Source organism: Muntiacus reevesi, chromosome 1 (assembly GCF_963930625.1).
Source record: "Muntiacus reevesi chromosome 1, mMunRee1.1, whole genome shotgun sequence".
NCBI lineage: Eukaryota > Metazoa > Chordata > Mammalia > Artiodactyla > Cervidae > Muntiacus > Muntiacus reevesi.
Window position 1 is genome coordinate 235011861 of NC_089249.1, and position 25179 is coordinate 235037039.

General features: G+C 36.0%; 1 protein-coding gene across 1 annotated transcript in view; it reads right to left on the bottom strand.

The window, feature by feature from the left end:
- Positions 1-1766: 1766 nt before the first annotated feature.
- Positions 1767-25179, bottom strand: part of LARS1 (leucyl-tRNA synthetase 1) — a 63976-nt gene continuing 40563 nt past the window's right edge. Inside the window, exons 23-32 of the mRNA XM_065918831.1 lie at positions 22863-23046; positions 20042-20132; positions 18674-18814; positions 17517-17657; positions 17166-17276; positions 13278-13388; positions 10376-10480; positions 8311-8406; positions 6723-6855; positions 1767-2159 (exon numbers count right to left, since the gene is read on the bottom strand). Of these exons, the coding sequence (XP_065774903.1) occupies positions 1954-2159; positions 6723-6855; positions 8311-8406; positions 10376-10480; positions 13278-13388; positions 17166-17276; positions 17517-17657; positions 18674-18814; positions 20042-20132; positions 22863-23046 (1319 nt within the window). The 3' untranslated portion in view covers positions 1767-1953. The remainder of the gene's footprint in view (positions 2160-6722; positions 6856-8310; positions 8407-10375; positions 10481-13277; positions 13389-17165; positions 17277-17516; positions 17658-18673; positions 18815-20041; positions 20133-22862; positions 23047-25179) is intronic.

The following is a 25179-nucleotide window of genomic DNA, read 5'->3' on the forward strand; positions in this document are numbered from 1 at the left end:
CAATGCAACTTGTTTTTCCTTCGGTATTTCAATTAATTGCTTTTTTTTTTTTCAGCTGCACATCAAATAAAATAATAGGCTTACATTTAGAGGCTTACATATTTTTAAACACAAAAAACATATTCAGTCTAGCAAGACATCTATTCTGAGAGAGAGAGATTGGAATTGAGACTGAGGGAACAGAGAATCCATGAATCCCAACTCACCTGTAATCCAAGGAAGCATAGGTTCATAGCCTCATTTATTAAAACAGGTATAATAGTTCACAATACTAAAATTATTTTCCTTTCTTTTTCTTTTTTTGACCAAGCACACTTCATTTAATTTGCTAAGCTAAACCTAAGTAGCCTTTGTTTAGGCCTCAGGAAGGATTACTTTAATTTAGGGAGTAACTATAGCTATGCAGATTGAGGGAGCAACAAAAGAATCTAATGGAGGGCAAATGAATTAGGTGCCCCAAAAGAACCAAGCAAATATGACATGATTATTAGCCATATAATCCTATTACTCCTAAATCTATTATTACTACTACTACTATACTCTGATATAGTAGTACAGTAGTATTCAGTACCAATCATTGAAGGTCAGCAGCAGCAGCAGCATTTCAGAAGGTTTACCACTTGCCAGGCACTAGGCTATTAATATATATGTAAGATTTTCCTAGATTGTTTCCTCTGAGTATCTCACAAAAAGCCTAGAAAGCAGGCACATTATTAATTTCATTTTATAGATGAAGAAATGGGTTGAGTAATTGGCCAAAAGCATACCAGTAGCAAGTGGAAGAAATGGAAATCTAACTTAGCTAGTCTGACCTCAGAGCATGTAATCTTATCTACTCTGCTATACCGCCTCCTCCTAGCAGATAAACAATGATATGTTCTTACTGATCTCTAAAGGATTGTTCAGTTCTAACATTCAATGATTTGTCTTAATGAATCTGTAAGAAAGTATTCAACTAGGCCCTGTAATCTCAAATTGCATGAAGCAAACTAAGGAAGCTCAATAAAATCTCTTCACATGATTTGAAAGTTAGAATTCAGATTTCCTAGGATTATCAGAAGTGGTCTTTCTCCACATGAAATCCTTCAATAAATGCAAATTTTTTCTTGTCTGTCAATCAATATCTAATATTTTTTCCTCATATGAAAAGAGATGACACAGACAATATCTAAAGACATTCCAGAAAGAATAAAAAAATAAATATGCAATACTGTTGGCTTGATCTTTAAATACAACTGGACTAAAGGCAAATCTGATAAATGCAGATTTCTGAGGGCGGAAAAAAATCCTCTCCTTTAAAACATCTAAATTTAGTATAAATCAAATAACTATTTATAAATTATCAATATTATCCTTGAAAAAAATATTATTGGTGGCTAACTGAATATATCAAAGCTAAAAAAAATTATTTTAAGACCTATTTGTTCTTTATACAAAATACTGAGTGATCACAATCAAATCAAAATATTCTCATTTGTTCTTTTAAAATCATCATGAGAGTTCTTTTTAAAAAGCAAAACTGGCTGTCTAATTACTCTTCTTTTTAAAAAAGAAAAACAGCTAACTCCATAATGGATGTAATAAAAAAGTTGCTAGCTACTCCTTAGCCCTCATATATAACATGAAGTACATCTCATACAAGAAGCATACTGACAATTTTGCATTAACCTGAAGTACTCACAGCTTCTGGGAAACAGCAAACATCTGTTAAAAAACAAAAACAAAAACCAAAGTATGGTACAAACTATTTCTACTTGAGGCCTCAATGAGGAAAAAAAAATTTATTAGGTCCAGGAATTGAAGAAACTTGGTATAGTTACGAGTACATGCAGAATTTGATGGTCAGAAATTAAATCTATTTAGGTCCTGCCTAAGGTTCTTCAGAGCCTACCTACAGACACAATCATAGCAGTAATATCCTTAGAAACCAGGATAAATCTCCTGTGCCTTTGTTTAATGAACTAAATAGATCATTGTATCACCAATATCTGCCCGTAGCCCATTTTCAGTAAGATGAATTTTCTTGTTCATGAGATCCACATGGAAAACAGCATGCTCAGTAATGGGGGTCTTTTCAGCGTTCTCTTTTCCCAGGACAGGAACTCGCCGAGGCCCCAACACTGGATCATCAAATCTCATCAGTTTCACTTTGGAAAGGTCTACGGCAAAATAAAGTAGCAATATGAACATTTTATTACAGTCACTGGCTCAAACCCATGCCTGAGTCTCATAATTCATGTTTTTAACACACTCATTGTTTTATGTTAAAAAATATTTTCATCAGGTTATTAAACAAGACCCAAACTCAGAAAGCAAAGATAAATCTAACAAATCTTCATCCTCTGTCAGCTTTTACCCAGATCAAAAACTGGCAGAACTTCTGTATAACACATCTTCTGGAATTATAAACCAAGGGGAGGTGCTGAGTATATTTTTGACCATTATCCTATATGCTCTCTCGAATCACTTTTAATACACTTCAATTAACCATTTTTCAGAACATTAAAAAACCTAAAAGTTTTTTTTTTCCTTTTCTTGTCTTGCTTCTTGGAATATTTAAAAGTGCAAGAATTGTAGCTTTCTTTTGGAAGATAATTTTGGAAAAAGAATTACTACTCTAAGAAACAGCATTATCAGATTTTTGTTTTGTTTTAATGATGAAAGGTGTGTTAACAAGCTGATGAGAGACAAGGAAAGGAGAAGAACAGGGGGAAAGGGCACAGACTTTAGAATTCTGAGCTTCTGGTTGAGCTCCAACCCTCCCCTGCTTGAGATTTTCCTGACCTGCTCTTGTGCAAGCTGATAAGATGGCTCCTGGCAAAGAAAGCGCTTGTCCCTTGAACAAATTTATGATGCAACAATCCTGCCAACAACTGAGCCCAAAAGAAATGTATTTATTTCAGCAATTCTGAGACTTTTCGACATCAAATGGTTTTATTTTACAAGGTGGAAAAACACCATAAATGACTACAAATGCTGATTCTGTGCTTATTGCTCATTCTAAGCATAGCATGGCTAGTTTATGCTTAACTTGATCTACAGAAACTGAAGATATTTTCTGACTTATTTCCCACCCTTTTCTAAAGTAGACTGCTGGGTGGTCCATGAGCTACACTCCCTCATGCTGCCTTGAGACTATGACTCTTAGCATGAGAGGGATAAGATTTTTAAAAAAGATAAAAGGAGACATCAATGTAGCTGGCAACTATTCGAGGAGTACAAGTTATCCAGGCATTCTATTATCCTTGGGAAACAAAGACTAAAGGATGATAAGCTTAGAGCAGGGATCTCAGGGTTTACAGAGCAATTACCTGCAACTACCATGAAGGCAATCCTGCCTAAGAGTCTTTACAGAGGTTCTGCAGAGGCCATATAATCTATCCCCAGATACAGCACAAGCCCTGAAAATTAAAATGAGAAAGGAGAGGCCCGGTCTTCCTGACAACCATGGTCTTATTTGAGCAGAAGAACACAATTCACTTTAATAGCTATTGTAATTCAACGTGCACATCAGTGGTATCAGATTATTTCCCTACAGAAGCAATGACAAGTCCTGCCAGCAGATTTTATGCACAAGGCTTTTTACTGCAGATATGCCTCTGTCTCTCTGTCTCAATCTCTCTGAAACAGACCTCCCTCATCATTCCAAGCAATTCTGAATCAAACTATTTCAAAGAAGCCTTAATACCCAATCAGGCTCCTAAGTGACAAAACACATCTGCTTTGATGTTTCCCCATGTACTTCATTACTGCAAATAAAATTCTGGGGGCTTTCTTAGTGGCTTTACAATCTTTTCTTATCCCAGACCTGTCTTATCATTGAAAATGTTGAAATTTAAGTCTGCAACTACACAAGATTTAAGGCACTTAGAGAAAAGATGAGAATGATTGAAAGTCCCTAGGGATTGATAATGCGAAATGGAGCTTTTCACCTCCGAATTATTAGCTCATATGTGGCATGGGTTTTGAGCGATTTAAAGTCATTATCATCAAATAGTTACTCCACAGCCTTTGTGGAGTGAAGTGATGATTTTAGTTCCTAGTTCCTCCTGGACCTAGATCATAATCACCCTCAATACAATTGGCACTAATTGGACAACTTGCTGGCTATCATAGCAGACAGAGAAGTATGTTATTGAATTTCACTCCTTTCTCATTTCACATACTCAGTTCCCTTAGATATCAAAGTATCCTGAGGGCTTTTGGAAAAGTCTTAAGTTTAGAGCTCTTCTGTAGATACTTGGGGGAATATCAATTGCAAACTTCCCCCAATGTTTCTCTATTTTCCAAAATTCATAGCAGCTACTAATATCAAACTTAAAGCACTTTATGATAACATTATTCACAGCTAGAATAACAAAGGAAGTAAGAATTATGCCAGAAACTCAGTGAGAAAAGACAAGCTAAAGAAAACACACCAGTACAGTTCCAAAGAACCTAGACAGTGCTGTATCTGAGAGTATTTAAAGGGAAATCAGATTTAACATTATATAATCCAATTTCTAATACACGAATAAAGCCTATCATGCACTACAACCTCATAATTATCCTACCCAGTGGGTACACACAAATCTATTTTCTTCAGAAGATACTATATTGTTCTTCAGAGTTAAGGGTTCTTCCCGTTACAAAATTTTCTCATGACTAATATATGCAATATAAAACAGCAAAAAGGAAGGCCACAAAATGGCTTATTTGTTCACACTTCAAAATTTTCAAGTTCTGCTTTTTGTTGCCTATAAGTTGCAAGGATGGCACTATCATTCTACAGCACCTGGTTTATTGAGGGAACATGCTAAACGTCTACAACATAGATAAACCTTGAAAACATTCAGCTAAGTGAAGTAAGACAGACACAAAAGGACAATATTGTATGATTCCACTTATACAGGTACCTAGAAGAGTCAAATACACAGAATAAAAGAGCTCTTGCCAGGGACTAGAAGGAGGAAGAATGGGAAGTTATTGTTTAATGGATAGAGTTTCAGTTTAGGATGATGAAAAAGTTCTAGAAATGGATAGTGTGATGGCTACACATCAATGTGAATGTATTTAATGCTAATGAACTACACACTTTTTTAAAAAATGATTAAGGTGGTTAATTTTATGGTTTGTATATTTTACCACAATTTTTTTCAATGTCTACAAAAAACAAAAAATCCCCAGTCCTAACATATTGCTGGTACACAGTGAAACAAGTTATCAGTGCTTCCCTCCTGCAAGTACACATGCTCCCTTCACCCTCACAGGGCCCATCCAAATGACGTTTTCTCCATAAAATCACCCTTGATCACCACAGCTGGATATAAATAAGCTCACCTTTCTCTCTGCTATAAACAGTATCTGGACCTCTCCTACTGTACTCAGCAGTTTCTTCTTAGATTATAATTATGTACTTCAATAGTCAGGACCCCTACTCCTTCAGGAGATGCGGTCTCCAAGTGAACAGTACTTTGTGGACTCCCCAGAGCCCCGAGTACCTACACAGGAGTCTTTACATACACACTCACCTCTGCACACATACCACACACAACAGCCTCTCAAAATTTTCGAGGGAACAAAAAATGCATGGCAGAATGAATTCCACAGGGCTATTTTAAGCCTTCTATGTAAACGGAATATTGTTACCCTGAATACAGTTTCAAAAACTAGGTCACTGTATGGGATTTGTAAATCTTTTCAGGAAATTTTTATACTGATGGTATGTGGCCCAATCAACGCTTGATTGCCATCAAGAAGAGAAGGGAGAGATCATGCAAAACAGGGAATCTCAACATTAATTTGTCTTCATAATTTGGAAGAAAAATAATTCAGAAACACACTAATTCCCTTCATGCTCTTCTCAGTGTAAGATCAGCTACAAATTATTACAAAAGAACTACAAATTATTATATCAAATCTAATCATAAAAGATATAGACTTAATCTTGCTAATAAATTAAGATTTTACATATTTTACCCAGAGGCATATTATCTAAAAGAAAGAATATGAGCTTTGCAGAGACCTGTGTTTGAATTGTTTGAATTCCAGCTCCAAGATTTACTAGCTGTATGAACTTTGTAAGTTATTTAGCCATTCAAATCACCATTTCATCATCTGCAAAAGGGGAATAATACCCTCAATGTTAGAGAGTTGTAAAAGGATTAAATGACTAACACATGGCAAACAAGTAAAAACTTTTATTCTTCTTCTCTTCCTTCCCCAGGAACAGATTCAGTCAAGCAGGTTAATTTGGAATATTAAGGGAATATGTAGCTTAATTCTGAATCTGAGAAATGGAAATTGCTTATTACAATTTTAACTTGGAATCCTGGTACTTCCCTGCTGGTCCAGTGGCTAAGACTATGCTCCCAATGCAGGGGACCCAGGTCCAATTCCTGGTTAGGGAATTAAGATCCCACATGGTGCAACTGAAGCCAAATCAATCAATCAATATTTTTCAAAATAAAGCTAGATGGAATCCTAGAAAAACATGTAATCCAGTGTTCTCATTTTATTAAAAGAGAAATCAACTTAGAGCTTAAGTGACATGACCAAGTCACCAAGCTACCTAGTCACAAGATCCCAAGAGAAGACAGGTGTCCTGATTCTGTGGCCAATATTCTTTCCACAACATTACATGATGTCCCTAAACAAGCCAGTTACTCTTCTTTCTTCCCGCTGCTTAGAACCCACAAATCCATGAGCTACTGCCAAATGTGCACTTCAGGGAAGCAATTTACCTTTGATTCCTCGGTCCGCTTTCATTAAACGCCTGAGTATAGAATCACGGTTATCTCCTTGCCTGATTTCAACTTTGGTTGAGAAGTGGCCACTGAATGGTTGAGGATTCAGTAGGGAAACTAATACACCAGGCTAAGAAAATAAAGAGAAAATGACTATTATTAGAAATCAAATATGAATACTGCTGAGAGAGGAGTGTCTGCTCGACTTTTAATGTCCAAGGAAATACAGACTTAATTCTGGTATTTTAAAATCAAGATCAAAGGATACTCAAGTATGAAAGAAAAGATGTACAAAAGCTCATGCTTATAACCAAATGCCTACATAAGAGTGACTATGAGTACACAGATCTATACTGATGATGGATAGTAACAACGATTCTATTTTCTCTTCCACAACTACCACCATTTACTGAATTCCTACTAGGTACCAGATGATGTACAAAGCACTTTATAGACATCATTCCTATATCCTGAAAAGCAGTTCCTTGAGACCCCTTTTCACAGATGAAAAGCTGAAAACCAGAAAGATTAATAAAGCAGCCCAAGGTGACACAGCTAGAAAGAGGCAGAGCCTCACATTTACTGAGCATAAACTCAGTTCTATACCATACTACTTTCCATGTGTATACGCTATATAGTTAAAGACAATACTCATTATTTTAAGTGAAATAAATTAACTGAGCATTATGAAACGTAAATACATAGTAGCTTAAGGGAATGCTTGAAAGTAGCTTGAAATAAACACATTTGTATAGGGAACACTATTTCATGTACCTATCTCCATGGCTCAAATGACTGTACTTTTAAAGCCACCATATCTTAATGTAATGAGACTGTTTTAATCTGATGATAAATTCAAGAGGTCTGCATGATCATCATTACCTCATTCTTTCAAAACAGACTTTTTCTGTTTGCTGGGTTTTTGATGAAATGTGGTTAAGAGTAGCAGGATCTATGCAAGTTTTCTGCTTATTAAGAAAAGTAGGGCATTTCATGGACTCTCACAATGGCACCCCACCAGACTTTACCAAATGCTGCCATTCTGAATGGATTCTTTAAGAGTTAATAAATACAATCTCCTCAAACTTCAAAACCTATTTATCTTCACCAATAATGGCCCCAAAATAAGAAATTAAAAAAGCACTACCAGCAAAATATGAAATGATCCATCAATCTGGTTTATGCCAGAAGCCAAAAGTCTTAAATAACATTATCAAACCAAAACTCATCTGAAATATGAAGGCTCCCTCTCTCTGTTTAAAAGTCTCACATTTCAACGTCCACTATCTTTTTTTAAGTCGGGTTTTGAAAATCATATTCTTATTTTTAAAATCACAAGAAACATCTGATGCTAACCGTAACAGTAGAGTTAAGGAAAAGTGAGGACTGGACTAACCAGGGAATTAGAGGACCTGAAATCCAGTCCCACTACTGACCAATTATGTGGCTTAAGTCAAATTAATCATTTAACTTCTCTGCACCTCACTTTGCTTCCATCTTCAAAATGATGGGTTTAGATGTAAAGCTCTCTAAGGTCTCTTCCAGCTTTAAAATGCAATGATTCAGTGAGATTCTTTCAACTTACTTCTGTTCTAAAAACATTAAGTGGTTTCCCAGGACAGCAATCTTCCCTGACTTTATCTTCTGCTTCAGAGGCAAATTTGACTTCTATATGTTCTAGCTAAATAGAGAGGGAAAAATGGAAGTCATTAGTATCACTTAATATGACTGAAATTAATCATCACCTCATTTCACCAAATAGCAAAACTAGGTTCTCCACTTGACATGAAATGATCTGTGCAATTTTATTATTTTCCATATAAACATTAAATGAAATCTATAATCAATTATTTAACGCTCATCTTGGATATCTCCTAGTATGTTATTTATACAATCATGTTTACCATCTTCTATAAGGAAATCTGACATTTACCTGCTGCCTACGAGAAAACAATAAAGAGGATAAAAAGCTTTCATTCAAATAAATGGAAAAGCTCAAAGTAAAAGTAGCTCAGTCGTGTCCGATTCTTTGCGACCCCACGGGCTATACAGTCCATGGAATTCTCCAGGCCAGAATACTGGAGTGGGTAGCTGTTCCCTTCTCCAGGGGATCTTTCCAACCCAGGGATCGAACCCAGGTCTCCTGCATTGCAGGCAGATTCTTTACCAGCTGAGCCACCAGGGAAGCCCAAGAATACGGGAGTGAGTGGCCGATCCCTTCTCCACTGGATCTTCCTAACCCAGGAATCAAACCGGAGTCTCCCGCATTGCAGGCAGATTCTTTACCAGATGAGCTACCAGGGAAGCCCGGAAAAGCTCAAGATATGTAGCAAATTGCATATATCTGAATATAAGATGACCCTAAATAAAAAGTGTTCCCACTGTCCCAATGAAAATATCCAAGCAGTGTTTTGACTTTCATGAATATATATGAACATTTAAAAATACATAAAATAGATGTCTACTAATACTTAATTATGCATTATAATTGTTATTGCTGTTGTTTAGTAATTAAATCATGTCTGACTCTTTGCAACCCCATGGACTATAACCTGCCAGGCTCCTATGTCCATGGGATTTCCCAGGCAAGAATACTGGAGTAGGTTGCCATTTCCTTCTCCAGGGGATCTTCCTGACCCAGGGATTGAAACTGTGTCTCCTGTTTAGAAGACAGATTCTTTGGGAAACCCACACACTTATAATTACATGAAATAAAATATTTACTTAGAAATGATTGTTTCTTTCATTCCCATATTTCATAAAACAATTTTATTCAAATCTAAACCTGTTCTGTTTTTATGCTTTGTTGCTCAGCTGTGCTCAGACTCTTTGAGACCCATGTACTTAGCCCACCAGGCTCCTCTGTCCACGGGGATTCTCCAGGCAAGAATACTGGAGTAGGCTGCCATGCCCTCCAGGTGATCTTCCCAACCCAGGGAATGAAACCAGGTCTCCTGCATTGCAGGCAGATTCTTTACCATCTGAGCCACCAGGTTTTCATTATTATTAGAACCACTTTTTGAGTCCCCTAACACGATTTTCTATAGAAAATTATCTTTCCTTCTTCCTAAGTTGAATGAGAGACAGCATTTTTAGAATCTATATATTAAACTGTCACTGGTACAGGAAGATGGGATGGGGAGAAACTCAAATATGTGAAAGCTACTGGTAATGTTCTGTTTCCTGAGTTGAGCAGTAGATTCATGGATGTTCATGTATTACTAACTAGGGAAAAAAAGGGCCAAACATGGACCACTGATAATATATCATGAACCAAGGATTTTAATTAATCCAAATCTGTCAATCTGAAGTCTTAAAGGGAGGTGGGAAAAAGAAGCAATTCAGAGTGTCCCATACTATACAAGATTTTGAAAGTATATGAATATAAGGTCTCTTCCTCATTTTGCAAAGAAAACTTAGGCATATACAGTTAATATTTTAGATACAGAATGATTGATAAGTGAAATAAGATAAAAGATGATTTCTTCTTCCCGTAACTTCTATACTACCCATTCTCTTTCCCCCTACAATATATTTGGCAAGGGTACTAAACATAGAAGATGAAGTTTTTAAAAAGGCTTATTATAAAACAAAAGAATTGGATTGTTTACTATAGTCAGTTAGTTATCATAATCCTGGACCCCTCTTACCTCAAGAGAGTTGGTCAGGTAGACTATGTTCTCCATGAGCACTGCCTGTTCATCAAATTCTAATTGCAAATCCAGAACACGAGGTCCCATCTTTTCCAGATTTTCCTAACAGCCAAAATGGTTTTGAAAAACAAAACCACATTAAGAATATGTTGAAAAGAACATATTTCCGCCAAAGCAATCAGTCTCTCAAGTGATAAAATCTTCAAATTTGAACAGTTAAAGGAAAGGCCTTGGACTCATGGTTTCCCTTATCTATGTTTGCTCGCTAATGAAATTACTAGCTGAGAGTAATTATCACTTAAAAGTATGATAAGATTAAGACAGCACAGAAAAGACTAGAGGACAGGGTTTCAGACTTATAAAAGAAATACGATTTCATCACTGTTTATTTAGCCTGCCTTAACAAGCAGATCCAAAGAACTTGCTTTGACAAGGAATCAAACAAGTATGTTAAAATATTCCTTAGCTAACTAAAAAAAAAATTAAATTAAAAGTTTCTAAGGTACCACATCAATAAGACTATTTCAAGGAACAGTAAATTAATAATAACCAGACATAGAGTAGCATGGATACATACACAAACATATGTAAATAGAAAGCCAATGGGAATTTGCTTTATGACTCAGGGAACTCAAACTGGGGCTCTGTGATAACCTAGAGGGGTGGGAACGGGTGGAAGGTGGAAGAGAGACTTAAGAGGGAGGTATATATGTGCACCTATGGTTGATTCATGTTGATATATGACAGAAATCAAACCAATATTATAAACCAATCATTGATCAATTAAAAATAAATATTAAAAAAAATAATACGAGTACCAAAATGAAATAAATAACCAAACAAAAAAATCCCTATAAAATTTAAAAATATCTTAAAAACTTGATTTAAATGGGTACTCGGATAATCCTATAACATAAAAAATCATTTCTTTAAAAAAAATTCCTTATTCTTAATTTTCTTTAACATTAAATAAAATATTTGCTGCTCAAGATGCAACCTTCAAGACCTAAGCACAAATGCACAAATACAGCTAACCTGCCTAGAACATGTTTCATTTATTTATATGAAAGTGACCTGACATGATGCTTGATGCTCACTATCTTCATTTATCATCCAAGTTGTTTCTTTTCCCATAAAGTACTAGAAAACCATTCTTATTCCCAGATTTATTAAATACTTTTCAAAGTTTCAAACCACTAATTTGCCTGGCAAATCACCAATATTACTGAAAAAATATTTTACTACCTGAAAATTCTAAGAATGGTTTTTCAAAAAGCCAACCCTTGAATCTAACATCATTTAAAATTGGTTTTACTGGATTCTGTAAAGCATGTCACCAAAATTTATTGCCTGTGCAATGAACAATGGGATATTTTGTTGATTCCCATATTAACAATGGATCTGACATTGGACCAATGGCACTAGCTGAGAACCAATGAATTATGAGTATACTCACAAACATAACTTGATCAGTGTACGTCAAGCCAAGATTCTAAATTATTTCTGAAACTTCAAATACCATAAGGCTCAGACAGTTGACTATGTGTCCTTAGGAAAGCCTTTTAATTCTCCTAGAAGCAATTTACTCTAACACAGGACAAGCTATGAGTTTTGCTTTCTTATCAGGAAAGCATCTATAGCCTCCAAGATTCAAGAATTAATCTAAAGTATAATAACCATTACATGCTTAATAGGGCAGAAGACACTGATTAACTTTTTTTTAAATTTACTGAGCCTACTTTTTGACAGGTAGTATTAAAATGCGTTATATGTATTAACTGATTTACTCTTCACAGCACTCCTAAAAGGATCCTATTAATTTCCTATTTTATAGATGAAAAACCTTGTGGCCCAGAGAATTCAAGTGATTTGTCTAAGTCCTTCAAACTAAGAAGTAACAGAAAACAGGATTGGGGTCAAGATTTGTCTGCCCCCAGAGTCTGGGATCTTAAGCAACATTCAGATTTCTTTCTGTTTCTCTGTCAAGAAATCCAACAGATCAGCTATCTAGATGAAGAAAACTAAGAGTTTAACCCAAAGGTTCTCAATGTGTGTGTGCTTAGTCACTCAGTCGTGTCCGACTCTTGCGACCTCATAGATTGTAGCCTGCCAGGTTCCTGTCTATGGGATTCTTCAGGCAAGAATACTGGAGTGGGTTGCCATTTCCTTCTCCAGGGAATCTTCCTGACCCAGGAACCAAACCCGGATCTCCAGGAACCAAACCCGGATCTCCCGCATTGCAGGCAGATTCTTTACCAAATGAGCCACAAGGGAAGCCCTCAATGGGGAAGCTGGAATTGGGGGGGCGGACAACCAGGAGATAAATGTCTCCAATGTCTGGAGACATTTAAGTGTCATAACTCGAGTTGGGGAGGAAGAAACTCTACTGGCATCCAGTGGGTAGAAATCAAAACACTATTAAACATCCTATAGTGCACAGGAGAACAGCCTTCTAAGAACTATCCAAACTAAAATACAAACAGAGCCATTATTGAGACACCCTGGTCTAACCACTATAAACAACATTTACCCTGTTAATAAGTTAAACCTATACAAATGTAGAATCCTGTTTCTAGTAATCGGATCTAGTAAAAAGACCCTAATGGAAGCCAAAGAATATGCTTCCTCCTTAAACTGAAAAGGGCAGGTAGAACATGAAGAGAATCATTTAGTGCATTAATTCTAAACCAATTTTTCTTCCACGATATATATTTTAACACACTCAGTAATTCCACAGGTAAAACCCAAATATGATCACTCATTTCCACAATCACTGATTGTAAAGTGTTATTTTAGCAGATTTCCTGAGAGAGACCTTGCCCAAAGTTTTCCTCTTCCTTCTACTATCCTAGCTAACCATCACCCATGTGATCACAGCTACACAAGATCCACAGCTTACCTTAATCATGGCGACAAATGGCATCACTTTCTTCATATATTTCTTCAGTTCTGGCAAACTGCCTAGTTCACCAGCAATGACTTTGTTATCAGGCAACTTTCCACTGTTGTTCTAAAAAAGAGTGGGAGAGGAATATGAGAAAAAGTATTTTTAAAATAATGTAGGATAGTAGATATGCCTATAAAAAACTGGCCAGACATGAAACAGTGGCCACCAGTCTGACAGAGAAGAGCAAAAGAGGGGGCACGCTCCAGCATCATGGGGAAGTGAACGTAAATGAATAATACAGAAAAGAGTCTCTCGTTTCCTCTAAATTCAAACGACACGTGTTTAAGGACAGAGAAGAAAAACAAGTGCAGCATGCAGAGTATTTAATTTTTCCTTACACTAACGACACTTTTAGGATCATAACGTTAGTCTTACCTGGTCATAAAATGGTCTATAAAGATATCATTTGTCTTTAAACTTCTAAAAGCAATTCATTAGTCAGAGCAAAATGAAAATTAATTATACAACTATCATATAAGATGTATATAACTTCTGTTTTTGAGCACTCTTCCTTATAAATTGTTACCACAAAGTGAAAAAAGAATATAATTTCTTTAAAATAATAAAAATAAAAATAAATAATAATAATAAAATTAAAATAATAATAATTTCTATCTTCCTAAAGATATCATAAGCAGTAATATGCACACAGTCCCAAATGTGCTGCCTAAATTTAAATTCACTCCTACAAACATCAACAAAGGAGTAGTAAAGCAAGTGACCTTTTCAGAGTTTTGGATGACCTATTTTCTCCTTATTATAAAAGCATTGCACCAAAGCCAAGGGTTGGGAATAAATCTAAAAGAAAAGTAAGATTTAGTAAAAGAAATAGTAAGATTTTTAATAATTTATTGACATTCAATTCTAACCTTTACTAGAGTACACAGGAAAAAATATTTTCTCCACTGGCAAAAATGTTGCTTTGAAATACATAAGGAAGAGAAAAGGAGAAGGTGAGACACATTCATTTTCCCTATGTCACCAAAAAAATGTCATACTAAATGTAAGAACATTCTTCTAGATTATAAACTGACACTCTTTTAGTTCTTTAGGATAAAAACAAATGATAATTTTAAAGGAAGCTGGTCAAAAGATGATGTTGATTTCAAACTATATAATCTAGTCAATGAATATAAGTAAAAATATAACTTCTAAAAGAACAGTGGTGATGAGTTTTTTTTAATACCTGGGATATTCCATACCATATTGAATTCTTCTGCTGCTTCCTAGAAAATGCTGATACGAATACATAAACCACTGAGGCACAATTTCATTTTCCTGACTACCAAAGTAGCTTTTACTTTTACTTACCATAAGTCAAAAATCTATAAGCAGACTCTAAAAGCTACTTTCTCTTTCTATTATACACAATCAAAGGAAGAAATACTTCTCCATAAAAACAGGTTCACACGGAATATGAAAACAATTGCTCTTCTCTTTCCATCAAGTTTTACAAATCTAAAAATTCTCATAAGAAAGAAGAATGGAACTGGAGGAATCAACCTGCCTGACTTCAGACTCTACTACAAAGCCACAGTCATCAAGACAGTATGGTACTGGCACAAAGACAGAAATATAGATCAATGGAACAGAATAGAAAGCCCAGAGATAAATCCACGAACCTATGGACACCTTATCTTTGACAAAGGAGGCAAGGATATACAATGGAAAAAAGACAATCTCTTTAACAAGTGGTGCTGGGAAAACTGGTCAACCACTTGTAAAAGAATGAAACTAGAACACTTTCTAACACCATACACAAAAATAAACTCAAAATGGATTAAAGATCTAAATGTAAGACCAGAAACTATAAAACTCCTAGAGGAGAACATAGGCAAAACCCTCTCCGACATAAATCACAGCAAGATCTTCTATGACCCACTTCCCAGAATATTGGAAATAAAAGCAAAAATAAACAAATGGGACCTAATGAAAATTAAAAACTTTTGCACAACAAAGGAAACTATAAGTAAGGTGAAAAGACAGCCCTCAGATTGGGAGAAAATAATAGCAAATGAGGAAACAGACAAAGGATTAATCTCAAAAATATACAAGCAACTCCTGAAGCTCAATTCCAGAAAAATAAACGACCCAATCAAAAAATGGGCCAAAGAACTAAACAGACATTTCTCCAAAGAAGACATACAGATGGCTAACAAACACATGAAAAGATGCTCCACATCACTCATTATCAGAGAAATGCAAATCAAAACCACAATGAGGTACCATTACACGCCAGTCAGGATGGCTGCTATCCAAAAGTCTACAAGCAATAAATGCTGGTGAGGGTGTGGAGAAAAGGGAACCCTCTTACACTGTTGGTGGGAATGCAAACTAGTACAGCCACTATGGAAAACAGTGTGGAGATTTCTTAAAAAACTGGAAATAGAACTAACATATGACCCAGCAATCCCACTTCTGGGCATACACACCGAGGAATCCAGATCTGAAAGAGACACGTGCACCCCCATGTTCATCGCAGCACTGTTTATAATAGCCAGGACATGGAAGCAACCTAGATGCCCATCAGCAGATGAATGGATAAGGAAGCTGTGGTACATATACACCATGGAATATTACGCAGCCATTAAAAAGAATTCATTTGAATCAGTTCTAATGAGATGGATGAAACTGGAGCCCATTATACAGAGTGAAGTAAGCCAGAAAGATAAAGACCAATACAGTATACTAACACATATATACGGAATTTAGAAAGATGGTAACGATGGCCCTATATGCAGGGCAGAAGAAGAGATGCAGAAGTACAGAACAGACTTTTGAACTCTGTGGGAGAAGGTGAGGGTGGGATGTTTCGAAAGAACAGCATGTATATTATCTGTGGTGAAACAGACCACCAGCCCAGGTGGGAGGCATGAGTCAAGTGCTCGGGCCTGGTGGGCTGGGAAGACCCAGAGGAATCGGGTGGAGAGGGAGGTGGGATGGGGGACCGGGATAGGGAATACGTGTAACTCTATGGCTGATTCATATCAATGTATGACAAAACCCACTGAAAAATAAAATAAATAAATAAATAAAAATAAAAATAAAAATTCTCATAAGTATTTCTTGGGTAACTATGAAAAGTAGTGAGACAAAATTGCAATAAAGGTCTAGAAGATCAAAGCTATGGACTTCTCTATATTATCACTTTATGCTTTGGCCATAATCCCTATTTTGTCTCTTTCTCAAGTGCACCTTAATGGTTTCTGTCCACCAATAACTATTCCTTATACCTAGGCAAAAATTCCACAACATATACTTTGTTTCCATATTTTGAACATGAAAGGAAAAAAGTAGGCAAATTTTTTTCTTTAGGAAAACCTAGAATTAAGTTTAAATATTGAGCTTCCTTCAAATACAACTATCATATTTAACAGCGATTTACCTGACAGTCTTAAAAAAAAAAATAAACACCAAACTCTCCATGTCTACTGGTAATTATTGAACTGGACACTTTCTTTTAAAGTATTCAAGCACCAAGCTTCAAATTTTTCAAACATCATAATGTTAAGATTTTGTGAATCCCAGTGTTCAAGGCACAACGAAACCAAAAGGCAAACTTAGCTCTTTTGCTTCATAATTTTAACCATTATATGAAAAAGTTCCACATCTCTTATTACATAACTACTAGATCCAGTATTTTTGTATGAAAGTTTCAGAAATGAAACAGCTTTTCCCTCAGCATTCATTTAAGAGCCACAAAGGACACTCCACATCTAAAGGTAATTAAACAAGGATGCCATTCTTCCTTCCCCTAGACATTGCCAACATCCTAAAAACAAAAACAGCGTGAACAGTACACAACACTGCTCGGAGGGGAATGTCTACTGAGAAAATTACCTCAAAGTGATTACGTAGAACTGACAGGGTGATATGTTGCCAAGACGGATAGTTCTTTGCCACATAGATGGTGCAATGTGAAGGCTTCTCAGGGGGCTGCTTGTCAGTCTTCTACAGGGCAGAAGAAAGGAAAAAAACATCTACTTACTTTTATGTACACCAAAAATGAAATACACTTCCAGTGCATTATACTACTCCCTTTAACATAAAAAAAAATCATATTATAGAACTGCATCAATAATGAAAATAGCCTGACATGTTTTAATGAAAGTTGTCTTTATCTTCATTACTATTAGATGTTATTTGACCAATAACTTTTAAGTAATGACTCTTTAAAAAAAATGACTTCACCTTCCCTTTAGCTGGCATCATATAGTTCTTGAGTCGCAGTCTAAGGTCATGTGCTACTTCCATGAGATACTGTGAGGAACGTATCAAGCTTTCATCCACAGGACCTGCCAGAGGCCATGAAGCAGTCATAATTGAGTCGGGCTTAAAAAAAAAAAAAAACAGGTTCAGTGAGATTAGACAACACAACTACTTTATGATTCTTGGTTATAGTTTCATACCAGGGTTCCATCTGTAACTGTGTGCTCAAAGTTCAAACCTGACTACACAGAACACACTTTCAGCCCCTGATCTAATGTTCCCTAGAATTCAAGCTGTGAAGTCTGACTCTACATTCTTAATTAGCATCCATTTGTACAAGCATATTAATACCCACACACATATGCTCACTTTCAAAGAAAATTATGTAATGCTAATTTGCCTAAATTTAATCATTATATAAATTACACACACTCTCAGTTTTTACCCTATTAATACATCTAGTACTGAAAGTATGGCTATTTGGAATATATTTTATGAACACATTTTTGCATTGTTCACACACTGAAAAACAGAAAAGAGCCTGGCTAATAAGGCTGGAAAGGAGTTATTAAACCAGCCAATCTGTTTATCTGCAAGCCTGGGAGAAATAATTAAATTTACCTTCACAGTAAGAACGCTAATATAATATCCCTGAATATGCAGCCCTATATATGCCAGGAATTTTATATAAAACAAGAATATTTATGCAAATATACACTTCTACCTTTGTTTATAAGTAGTTCATAACAGTTATATATCTCTCTCAACATTTTCACCTTTTAAAACAAACAGCTAGAAAAACAATATTAGTTATACATATATTAAAATATACATTCGAATGTATTCAAATGTATTATAACGTTCCCTAATAGGAAGGAGATAAACAACACACACAGTCACATGTTTTTAAAATATACATAGTGTGTATATAAATAAAGACTCATACATGATGTTTCTATCTAAAAAGGAGATAGCTTCAATTTAAGCTGCTGCAATAATTATGAGATGATGAACCCAACATCATATTTAAACAGTACTCATTTTCAGTCTTTTTCTTGTAAGTAACATTATTACCACAACATTTATTTAATGATACCAAAATCAAAACCACCCAGAACATCTTAAACGTGTAGCGCTACCTTTCCCAGGAGTGTCCAGATGTGCTCACACAAATGTGGACAGAATGGAGCCAAGAGAAGTGTCTGGACTTCAATAAACCGGAACACGAGGTCTCGGTGCATCCCCTCTACAGCCAGTTCACGGTACTTATCTTTGGCGGCCTATAAAATTTGGAATTATTTATCATTTCTCTCCCCCTACTTCTTTGAAATAAAATTATAGGAAAAAAATTCAGTATCTCTATTTTAATGCATTTTTAAGTACTTAGTCTTTAAAAATTTCATAATGAACTCCTGAAAAGGTTTTACTTTATTTTTAAGATTCTGAAAATAAATGTGTATCAATCCTTAGGTCCATAACAATTAATTGTTTAAATCTGTACATCTTTGATGACCTTTGCTATTAAACATTTCTTTTTAAGAACTTCTTAGCCATTTAGGATTCTTTAGGGAGATTGTTCACATCCTTTGGTTATTTTTCTTTGGACATCTGTATTTTTTTTTTGATATGTCAAAAATCCTAAAATACAGACTGTAAATAATTTTCCAATTAACTGTGTATTTTTAAGATGATTTCAGTTGTGATTTTCTTATCTGTGTTGCCAAATTCATCAGTATTTTTTTTATTGCTCCTTTCTTTTGTTTTTATGATTAGGAAATCTCTTAATTACAAGATCAAATAAATGTTTGATTAACCCTGTTTTTCAGTTAAAAAAAAAAGTATCAATCCTAACAAAAGAATATTGCACTTTTATATTACTAATTCTCAAAAAAAAACCTGAAAAAGACATTTTGTAATGGACATAAAAATTTAACTATTTAAACTGGGTACTAAAGGTGAACTCTCTAAGTAACATGTATTAAGTATTAAAAAGCCTATAAATATGAAACACTGATATGCTCAGCACTTATCCTTATTTAACCACATCTCTGAAAGCCAAATTACATAAATCCCAATGTGATATTCTACAAAACTGATTGAGAAAAGCTACGTTTTTACTTTAAGCACTTAGACTGTCAAACTTGAGGATATACTGACACCTTGTGGAAAATCTCAGAAAACATTTGCTTTCAAACTAACAACAATTAGTTTACAATTAGGCCTTGTTTTTAGTCAATTTTAAAATGCTTTTCTGGAAAACATGACTAGTTTTCAAATTTAACCTCAATTAACTCACAGCTCAACTAAGAACAGAATTATTTATATTAAAGGAACATAACAGAAAAAGTACCCAAGAAAACTATTTAAAATCATCATTTATTGAAGACTACATATTTTCACTCTCCACTTAAAAGATGAGTCATTATGCTATAGCAGGAGGGAAAAAAAAGAAATGTATAATATTCACATTGACTATTTTATAGCTATGAAAAGAATTAACAGCTTACCTGAAACTCAAAAAAACCTGTTTTCAAAGCTTCTTTAAACATCATCTTTTCATAATTTTGATCTGTCTTTATAATTCCTGCATTCATTTCACTATGGAGTACGGAACAAAGGTAATTGAGTTTAAAGGTAAGTATATATAGGTATAAAAAAAACTTCCACATATACTAATAAAACAGTAATATGAGAACAATGCCTGAAACATTTCAGACTGCTCTATCACAAAACCATCTTTGTGTTCCTTAAAACTATTATAGCCTCCCACTGTCTATCTACTTGAGTACTGTCATCTGACACTGCTTAGAGATCCTATTTATGACAACACAAAAAATTTTATTATGAAGTCCAAAGTACAATATGAAAATACCTTTACTAAGACTGTAGTCAGGTTTAGTTGTTGCATTAAACAATGGACACTGGAATAAAAAAAAAATTCCTTATGCTACCTCAGGCCCTTCAGAATTTGGCCTAATGTGGCCCCAACTTGTCTGATCTACTTCTGCCCTCCACACACTATACTTCAAATAAATACCATACTTTTTGCATGGATTTCTCCTCTGCTTCAAAATTTCAGTTTATTTTTCAAGAAACTCAGAACTCACATACCACCTCCTCTAATTTCCCTCTGTTCCTACTAGTATACTTATAATTGGTCAGAGAAGCGTTTTTCTCTCCCGCTGGACTACAATGAACGATCAAGTCTTAATTCATCCTTGTAACACTGGTGCTTAGGATGGCTCCTAATACAAAGAGACTGATATATATCTTATGAATGAAGAAACAGAAAAAAGACAATTCTTTTCTTTAAGCTACTTTTCCTTTAACCATTCCATTCTCCTCTAATGCAAGACAGCATGGTGCAATGGTCATGAAAACAGGCTTTGGAGACAGAAACAAATTCAAATCCAAGTCTGAAATGACTAGCTTTGAGGCATTTAATGAAAAATTAAAATTTTTCTAGGCTTCAATTTCTTTAATTATAAAATAGAGCTAGGACTTCCCTAGCCAGCAAATTTGGAAATATGCCAATATGCCAGCAAATCTGGAAAACTCAGCAGTGGCCACAGGACTGGAAAAGGTCAGTTTTCATTCCAATCCGAAAGAAAGGCAATGCCAAAGAATGCTCAACTACAGCACAATTGCACTCATCTTACACGCTAGGAAAGAAATGCTCAAAATTCTCCAAGCCAGACTTCAAGAGTACATGAACCGTGAACTTCCAGATGTTCAAAATGGATTTAGAAAAGCCAGAGGAACCAGAGATCAAATTGCCAACATCCACTGGATCATTGAAAAAGCAAGAGAAACATGTACTTCTGCTTTATTGACCACGCCAAAGCCTTTGACTGTGTGGATCACCACAAACTGGAAAATTCTTCAAGAGATGGGAATACCAGACTACCTGACCTGCCTCCTTAGAAATCTGCATGCAGGTCAAGAAGCAACAGTTAGAACTGGACATGAAACAAAAGACTGGTTCCAAATCAGGAAAGGAGTATGCCAAGACTATATATTATCACTCTGCTTATTTAACTTATATGCAGATTACATCATGGGAAATGCTGGGCTGGATAAAGCACAAGTTGGAATCAAGATTGCAGGGAGAAATATCAATCACCTCAGATATGGAGATGACACCACCCTTATGGCAGAAAGTGAAGAATTAAAAAGCCTCTTGATGAAAGTGAAAGAGAGTGAAAAAATTGGCTTAAAACTCAACATTCAGAAAACTAAGATCATGGCATCCAGTCCCATCACTTCATGGCAAATAGATGTGGAAACAGTGGAAACACTGAGAGACTTTACTTCTGTGGGCTCCAAAATCACTGCAGATGGTGACTGCAGCCATGAAATTAAAAGACGCTTGCTCCTTGGAAGAAAAGCATATTAAAAGACAGCATATTAAAAAGCAGAGACATTACTTTGCCAACAAAGGTCCATCTAGTCAAGGCTATGATTCTTCCAGTAGTCATGTATGGATGTGAGAGTTGGACTATAAAGAAAGCTGAGCGCAGAAGAATTGATGCTTTTGAACTGTGGTGTTGGAGAAGACTGTTGAGAGTCCCTTGGACTGCAAGGAGATCCAAATAGTTCATCCTAAAGGAAATCAGTCCTGAATATTTATTGGAAGGACTGATGTTAAAGCTGAAACTCGAATACTCTGGCCACCTGATGTGAAGAACTGACTGCTTGGAAACGTCCCTGATACTGGGAAAGACTGAAGGCAGGAGAAGGGGACAACAGAGGATGAGATGGTTGGATGGCATCACCGACTCGATGGACATGAGTCTGAGGACGCTCCAGGAGTTGGTGATGGACAGGGAAAACTGGCGTGCTCCAGTCCATGGGGTCGCAAAGAGTCAGACATGACTGAGCGACTGAAATGAACTGAGGACTTTGCTGGTGGTCTAGTGGCTAAGACTCTGCACTCCCAATGCAGGGGGCTCAGGTTTGGTCCCTAGTCAGGGAGCAAGAACCCACATGCTGCAACTAAGTGTTCACATGCTGCAACTATTAATAAAACATCCTGCATGCTGCAATTAAAAGATCCCACTTGCTGCAACTAAGACCCGATGCTGCCAAAGAAAGAAAGCAAGCAAGCAAGCTAATAATATTTTTATCATATAAAATTGCTATAAGGCTAAAATCAGATAATGCATGCAAAGTGCTTAGCATAGTTCCCAGCACAAGTAAGCTTTCAATGAAGAGTGGCTATTATTAACATCTAATTTAAGGGTTAAAAAAAAAAAGAAAGAATATTTAAAAATACACCAGGACTAAGCAACTCTTTAAACTAATAAGTGGTTGGGGACTATAGATTACCTGGCAAAAACTTTGTCATTGAAGGTATTGGCAGGACCACTTCTGAGGCTATCCCAGTTGGCAACCATTTCTTTCACCCATTCCACCCAGGTGTATAGACGGAGAATACCTGCATCTGCCATGGCTTCCACAAAGTTAGCATCTTCAACAGTGTCACCAGCATCAGCTAGAGCCAAGCGCATTCCTTGAAGAAGAAGAAAAAGAATTAATCGATGATTTAAAAATGTAGTTACTGAATATGAACTATGTGTGCAGGTGGGTACACTGCCAAGCCCACATATAAATTAAGAAACAGCAAGTGCTTTAAACCACTGCATGGATCAACAGCAAAAATAACAATCACCAAAAGCAGAATCCATAATGATGTTGTTAAAATATTTGAATCTTCTATATTGATTTGCATCACTCAGCATCAATATGCGTTTCTTCTCAGGCATGTTGTGCTAATGAGATAAAGTGATCCTTAATGAGGCAGAGGAAAAAATGATAAACTCAGGAAAGATATCCCTATCAACATCTCAGCCTCATTTAAAGGCAGCAAAATATTATGATTATTTTAATGCATAAGAAAACAGAGCGGTACCTCGTGTGCACAAATACATATTTTCTTACTTCTAAAAGCAGATTCTTCTAAGTTTCTTACTAACAAAATACAATTTTTAAAACAAAATCTTCCATCCTAAAATATTAAATTAAAAAACCAAAAACAACCCACCCATCTCTAAGAGTCTCATCAATTAAATTACAGGACATCCTTGCAATGGAAGACTATACTGCCCTAAAACAGTGAGGAAACTTTAATGTATCAACATGCTGCTGCTGCTGCTAAGTCGCCTCAGTCGTGTCCAACTCTGTGCGACCCCATAGACGGCAGCCCACCAGGCTCCGCCGTCCCTGGGATTCTCCAGGCAAGAACACTGGAGTGAGTTGCCATTTCCCTCTCCAATGCATGAAAGTGAAAAGTGAAAGTGAAGCCGCTCAGTCGTGTCCGACTCCTCGCGACCCCATGGACTGCAGCCCACCAGGCTCCTCCACCCATGGGATTTTCCAGGCAAGAATACTAGAGTGGGGTGCCATTGCCTTCTTCGGTATCAACATGAAGTGACCTCAAATATGAACTCATAAGTGAAAAAGGCAAATTTCAGAATAGTATGGATGGTATGCTACCATCTGCACCTTAGAGGAGATGAGAATGTGATATCAAATTATGTATGCATTAAATATCCTTTATAATAATACATAAGAAGCTGAACACATTTTTTAACTTTTTATATTGTAGTAATTTTACAGTTACAGCAAGGATGCAAAAGACATGAATAAACGTTTCGCCATTTACCAGACTTTCTTAATGTTAACAACTTACATAACCACAGTTTCAAAAAAGCAGGAAGTTAACATCAGTATGACACTACCAACTGAGCTACAGACTTAATTCAAAATTTCACCAGCATTTTCTCTAATATCCTTTTTCTGTTCGAGGATTCAATCCAGAATCCCACCTTGCACTTGATTATTTTATCTCCTTGGTCTCTTCAAATTGTGAGAGTTTCTCAGTCTGTCCTGGACCTTGACTACTGATGGGTAATCAGGAATTTAACAGAATTTCTCCCAACTTGGCTTTGTCTGATATTCTTGCATGATTAGATGGAGGTTATGAACCTCTGGCAAGAATATCACAAGAGTGATGCTGTATGTCTTCTCAGTGCATCATTATCAGGGAGGTACATGATATTGATATGACTTACTATTGCTATTACAAACCCTCCTTATGTGGTCAGGTAGTATCTGCCAAGTCTCTCCACTGTAAAGTTACTGTCTTTCCCTTTGTGATAAAGAAGTATCTTGGGATAGATACTCCGAGAATATGCAAATAATCTGTTGCTTTTTTTTCTAAACGTTCATCCACTGATTTTGACAACCACTGATGGAACTAAGATCATGGCATACCAGCCCATCACTTCATGGCAAATAGATGGGAAGACAGTGGAAACCATGGCTGACTTTATTTTGGGCTCCAAAATCACTGCAGATGGTGATTACAGCCATGAAATTAAAAGACGCTTACTCCTTGCAAGGAAAGTTATGACCAACATAGACAGCATATTAAAAAGCAGAGACATTACTTTGTCAACAAAGGTTCATCTAGTCAAGGCTATGGTTTTTCCAGTGGTCATGTATGGATGTGAGAATTGGACTATAAAGAAAGCTGAGCGCCAAAGAATTGATGCTTTTGAACTGTGGTGTTGGAGAAGACTCGAGAGTCCCTTGGACTGCAAGGAGATCCAACCAGTCCATCCTAAAGGAGATCAGTCCTGGG